This window comes from Rhizophagus irregularis, chromosome 16, assembly GCF_026210795.1.
Source record: "Rhizophagus irregularis chromosome 16, complete sequence".
In the NCBI taxonomy this organism is placed as follows: Eukaryota; Fungi; Glomeromycota; class Glomeromycetes; order Glomerales; family Glomeraceae; genus Rhizophagus; species Rhizophagus irregularis.
Genome location: NC_089444.1, coordinates 2,717,244 through 2,723,828, shown reverse-complemented (window position 1 = coordinate 2,723,828; position 6,585 = coordinate 2,717,244). Strand labels below are relative to the sequence as shown.

The window sequence follows — 6,585 nt, the reverse complement described above, 5'->3', positions numbered from 1 at the left end:
AAAGATGAAATAAATAGTAATAGGTCTTCACGTACCGCGCAGAGATTTAGAATATTTAAAAAAGGCTTCCTAAGCGGTACGATGAATAATTTTCTGTCATCGCCGTAGTAGGATAGAACAATTTACCTTACAATGAAAAATATATAAATTAACTGAGGAAGAGAAAAGATTAAAATGAGAAAAAAGATTAAAAAGAGCGATAATCTAATTAAGTATTAAGTTATTTATTATTCATTAATAAATTGATTTGTTGTTGTTAATTTTTTAATGGCGTGTATTTCAAAAAGAGAAGTTAAGAGGTACTAAAATTTTCCCTTGATTGTTTTAAAGAAAAGAAATGAGGATATATTTTGTGATCGCTCGTGATGGTTAGTATATATTTAATTTTTATATGAAAAAATGGAGAAAATTGTTAAATTAAAAACAATTCATATTATTGATAATTATTGATATTAATGATCCAATAATTATATTTGCATCACGTTTAGGAAAAATTGACAGAACAAATTTTTGTCGCACAATTCGTGGCTAAGCAAAAAATTGTTCCGGACTGATTATCATTGCTACGGAGGAGAAAGATCAATCATAAACTCGAAAGTAAATTATTTATCTTTTTTCGAATCTAGTGAGAGCGTCGCACAGGCATTGCATGATCTCTTTAGGACCGCATCATTACACATGACTCGTTTTCTTATGTTCATTCAATAAAATAATAAAACTTTATTTATGGAATAAATCGTTGCCGGCAAATAATCTGCCTCAATGATATAAGCGATTTGAAAGCGTAAAAAAAACAAAAAAAAATTTGAAAAAAAGAAAAGGGAAAATAGAAAATAAAAAGTGGTTATGGCCCTAAAACATAGACTAGACCGCCACATATTCATCAATTTTCAATGTACAAAGTATTATTTTGTGAAATAACTGGTTCAATATCTGTAACTTGTACATCTTTTCCGCCGATCGCACTAAGACGTACAATATAAGCATAAGCAATTGCTTTGTTAGCATATTCTGGATTGTTCGGGTCTGAAATGCCTGGTATGAAGCAGAAAGTTACAACATCATGCACATTATACTGTCTATATATTTGACTGTAATTGTGTTGATTCTTTACTTCACCAATTTGATTGTTATTAACTCTTCCAACCACATCAAATACTTGTATTGGGTTTCCATTTGTATCATATGTATTAAGTCCGATTGATATACTTTCACCGTTAGTACCTGAGTCAAATCTAATAGTGCCCGAACAAACTTTATCATTATAATTGCCATTAGTCCAATGCAAAAGTTTGCTTACTGGGATACACATTGCAAATGGTACTTCATCACTAAGAAGAAAATCAATACAGTTTTCGCCTTGATTACATTGTTGATCGTGACTAGCCCTTGCATTATTATTATTTTTACATTCAACAGTCATTGTTTGCAGTGTTTTGCAATAGGAACTTACAAACACAGGATAGTTGGGGTCTGGACATTTAGCAACCGTTTCTCTCTTGGAAATAGATGGAATAGATACTCCTGCAGTTGTTGTTATGATAACAACTAGAAAGAAAGTGCATATTTTAAAAAATTGAGCAGATAATGTTCTCATCATGAAGAGAAAAGAGAATACAAAAATAAAAGTGTGTTTTAGGCTGTTCTTGTAAAATGATGTAATGTTTTTAGTGTATATTTTTACGAAGGAAAGTGTCGTTATTTAAATATTTTTACAAGATGCGATTTACAACTTCATACTCTTTATTAATATAGTGAGTATCTTTCATTCAATTAATTTTTAAAGAAAGTTATTCATATTAAATTTATTAATATCTTTCATTCAATTAATTTTTAAAGAAAGTTATGCATATTAAATAATTTATTAAAAGATACCGGAAGGGTATCTATCATAAAGATAAATGATTTTGAATTGTGCAATGTGGTACGTCTCCAGGTGATTTATTCCGTGTTAGTATAGCGTCTCCATATTATTATGACTAAAGGAATTTTGATCGGTAAGTTCATAGCATGAACGTTGATGATCATCTATTGTCACCGAAATTTAATCGTTCGTTGATTACTATTATTTATTATCTATCCTAAATAATAATTGAGAATTGAGTAATGTACAGTCTGTCTGCTCCTGATCTATTCCGTAATAATATAGGTTTTATTTCTTTTAGCTCTCTATATTATAGTTAAAAATAATCAATTAGTGAAATGCTGATCATGCCCTGATTACTAATCTATTATAAATATTATATTCTTTTTGGTTAGATTGATAGTCCGGGAGGTTGACTAGCAGTCGGGTTGACCCAAAATATTCGGTTATTCTTTTTTTCTAAATAGTTTTTAAAACCCGATTTTAGTTTATTCCTTTATTTATTTATTTTAATTAATATATTAAAAAATACCATTAAATTCTAAGAATTTTATTTTTTTTAGTATTTTTATTTTTATTACTTACATAGTTATAAATTAATAAGTGTATTTCTTTTAATATCCAAATATTTAATCTTACAAATAGAAAAAAATGTAAAAAAAAAATTTCATGATGTTTTTAAAAAAAAGAAAAAATTTAAAAAAAATTTTCGTCTAAACACTTTTTTAATTGATTGATCACAAGATCTACATGATCATCTACACGTAATTAACAAAAAAAAAGAAATATATTTGAAACTTTATTTATTTCTTTGATCAATAAAGATCAACAAAATCAAATACAAATATAAAACTTATTGTTTGATGCCGCAAGTTTATATGTAGTGAAAGTGGCACAAAAATGAATATTTTGTACGTTTATAGCAATAGCTATAGCTATAGCAATAGCTAATAGCTAATAGCTTTTTTTTTTTTTAGCAAATTAATGTCTATAACAATAGCTATAGCTATATATAGAAATAACTAATAGCTTTTTTTTTTTTGTTTTTTTTTTGAGCAAATCCAATAACACTTTATTGAAACGAAAAAAAATTCATACAGGATCAGTAGTGTGATTTAACCGTTACATTTTTAAAAAAATAAACAAAAATACTAAACTACACAAGCTAGCCTAAAATTATAAATACTAAGAGGCCCGCTTTTCACAATAGTTTATTTTTTTATACTGTAATAAATGTATTAACGTTTTTTGTGATGATCAAAAACTAAAAAGTTTTTATATATATATATATTTGTTAGTAACGCGCATTTTTTTTTACTATTTTAATGAAATTTATAATAACATAAAAAAATAAAAAAAATACAATAGATATAACTATACGTTATTCTATTTACTAACCAATTTTTTAGCTATTTTTTTTTGCTTTTTTTCACGTTTTTTAATAAATTTTAACACAAAACATGTCGTCTCTAATAACCTGTCTAAGATGGAAGTGAGTGAAGTGAGTGTCAATACTTATTAGATCTAAAATAAATATCCAAAAAAGTTTTTATAATAAAATATCTCATTCAATATTTATTTTTTAATATCGATGAAATGATTGTCAGTAAACGTTTGTCGGCGAAATGAACCAGACCCCTATATAGAGAAGATCAACCAGAATTTAATCCTGATTACCTAATTAATGACCATTTTGGGAACAATCTATTTCCTCCCACTAAACCAAATTAATATATATATATATATATCATATAATGTAGCACTACATATAGTACCCTTGATATAAAAAAGACTATATTATAGCTAAATTTGATTTTTGCTTTATATTGTTTTTATTAGTAAACTATTTTTTATCAAAATCTTTATCAATGCCTACTCTCACAAAAATTTAACAATACGAAAAGTTAATAAATTTGTATATTTGTATTTGACAACAAAATATTTGTAAAAACGTTTGAAAATGTAAAATAAAATTGAATTTTTAGATTTTTTTAATTATAATTTTCAGAATTATCTGAAAAAGTTATAAAACCTGTTCTTTTTATGATGCATAATGATCCAACAGCTGACGCACGCTTCCTATTTTTTTTTCGAGACAGTTTTCAAGACTATCTTCGTTTTTTGATTTCTTGTAGTTTGTGTATTTGGTATATTAGGGATCCTGATGATATAAGTCCTAGTCCATTTGATCATCCTTATAACCCTCAAGATGATATTTATCTTATTCAGGCATCTAGGACAAAAGAATTTGATCTAAAGATAGACGTGAAGATAGAATGATAAACCCATTTTCAGTATATAAAGAACAAATAAAATTCAACAATAACGACTAAATATTAGTATACAAAGAGACTTTTTTAAAAAAAATCTCGCTCTATATAACAAATAATTATTATTTTAAATTGATGAACGGCATAGCTACAGTATATATGCCCTTATAGAAATTGTATCGATCACATGCGGATCAGTTACTACTAATTGACACGAATATGATCGGGAACAAGAGATCTACTGTATTATCTCTTCAAGGGCTAGAATTACGTAATGCCGCCTGGAATTATCCAAAAAAGAAGGATCTACACATCATTCTTGTTATATTGCTCATCGTTCTGAAAATTAATTAAATTTATCCGGCTGACACCAATAGTTTTACAAATATTTTTCTTTTACTCTCACTATGTCTTGTTCAAAATATTTTCGGGGGAATTACCAGAATTAACATATGATATTTTAAAATATTTTAAGAATGATTTTTCATTACGATCCCTATCATCAATTTATTTTTATTTAATTTAAGCATTACACAACTATACTAAATTTATAGTATTAAATTTACTACGCACTTGATCAAGTGAAACATTATCATATACACGTAATATTCAAGCATCACACGATCAATATAATCATGAGTCATCTTTTTGTGGGTTTTAAACTCCAATTAATAATTTTATTGACATTTAAAATTAAATAGGCTGTTTGAAATTATTATATATATATATATATTATATGATCAATTCAATAATCATTTATATTATATATTTGTATTTGTTTAAAGATTTGTCATAAATAAAAATTTCAATAACCATTCTAAAAAATTATTTTATTATTATTTTGAGGTGAAAAATTTGTTAATAAATTAAACTTATTTCTCACAAATCCCACCAAACAAATTTCAAAAAGAAGAATTTCAATGTGGTTTAGCAAATATTATTACTAGGACCCCATGTCAGGGGAGATCGGCACACATTTACTATTAGCTCCACGCATTTCTCCAGGGCCGGCACTATGTAATGTTGGTCAGCATTATCCACAAACGATCTACATGATTTTGGCTCATTCTAAGCAGACCTGATCTTTTTATGTATAGCTCGGGGTCCAATTATTACACCTGACCCTAAAATTCTAAAATCATACATGCGGCGTGACAGACGGACATTAGTCCTTCGCTACGTTATTAATCAATATCACAAGTTACTATTATAATACAAATTACTATTATTAATTATTATTAATTAATTTTTGTATTTTTGAGGTGATGAAGCATGTGTGAGATATGATGCAATAATTAATAATAGTCTATTAATTTTTAATGTCTTTTATAATTTAAATTTACAAAGACTGTATAATTTTCACTTTTACTTTAATGATTTAATTTTAATTTACCGATTTATAATTAGTTAGAACTGTGTAGATAAATAAATCACATACAGTATGTCTCAAAATAATCAGATGGCTGATAGTATAATGATACCATTATATAACGTTACATAATTTAAATTAATATATTTATAGGTTAGAAATTCAATAATTTTATTATGTTCTTCCCAAAAGACAATGTTGATACCAAACAAGAATAACAATAACACAATGGAGAAAGAACAACCTCAAGAAGCATCAACTATTCTAGCGAGTTCGACGGTTCCGCTTCCACCGAAAGAAAAAGTCGAAGAGTTCAATAAATTGAACGAAGTGTTCAGTGATAAGGCAAAAGAAATCAATGTTAAAGCAGAAGGACTACAGGTAAAGGTAATAAATCTAAAAAAACCACGATGACAAGCGCATATTTATATGGAAGTAATAGACGTATCGCACCACGCAAAATGACAAAGACAAGTTTAGGGACGACAACTATAAAGGATTCAAAAAAACGTATTGCATTAGTTCAGGGTGAAAGAGATGATGATAGTGAAAAAGATAGTATTATAGAGTAGTAACAATAAATAGCTGTTACAAATAGTTAGTTTAGTTCAATCATTAGATAGACCCTTTAGATACCATTAGCTTACAGAAGCTAATCCTTCTTTATGGAAGAGGATAGTAATAGTTTAACTAAACTACTATGTTAGTTAGTTAAATCCAATGTATTTTTACTATTGTATAGGTTTTATTTACTCAATAAAAAAAAATACTTTACTATTAAAAAAAAAATAAAAGAAATTTTATTCTGTTCTTCCAATAAATGGCCAATATTTGTTATTGCAGTAATACTACAAGTAATTCGTAGGGTTTAATTTTTTGGTAAAGAACCAGCCGGCCAGAAATACATTTACATATTTATAAAGTATTGATTAAAATATAATAGAAATTGAACATTAATTTTTTGTCTAAACCACCTAAACCAAATTAATTTGCAATTATATTAAAAAAAAATAAATATTCCATCATTCTTAATATAAATTCATTCTTAATATTTTAGATATCCTAGTCCTAATGATTTAGAA

The 6,585-nt window shown here is 26.7% G+C and overlaps 2 protein-coding genes across 2 annotated transcripts; one reads left to right on the top strand and one right to left on the bottom strand.

The window, feature by feature from the left end:
• Nucleotides 1-883: 883 nt before the first annotated feature.
• Nucleotides 884-1,597, bottom strand: OCT59_008344 (uncharacterized protein; the record flags this gene model as incomplete). The annotated part of the gene is made up of 1 exon (XM_025311145.1): nt 884-1,597. The coding sequence occupies one exon, from the start codon at nt 1,595-1,597 to the stop codon at nt 884-886; it is 714 nt and encodes a 237-aa protein (XP_025174643.1).
• A 4,101-nt stretch (nt 1,598-5,698) lies between these two features.
• Nucleotides 5,699-6,075, top strand: OCT59_008343 (uncharacterized protein; the record flags this gene model as incomplete). The annotated part of the gene is made up of 2 exons (XM_066142385.1): nt 5,699-5,884; nt 5,974-6,075. 2 exons carry the CDS (start codon nt 5,699-5,701, stop codon nt 6,073-6,075), a joined length of 288 nt encoding a protein of 95 aa, XP_065999273.1.
• Nucleotides 6,076-6,585: the final 510 nt, after the last annotated feature.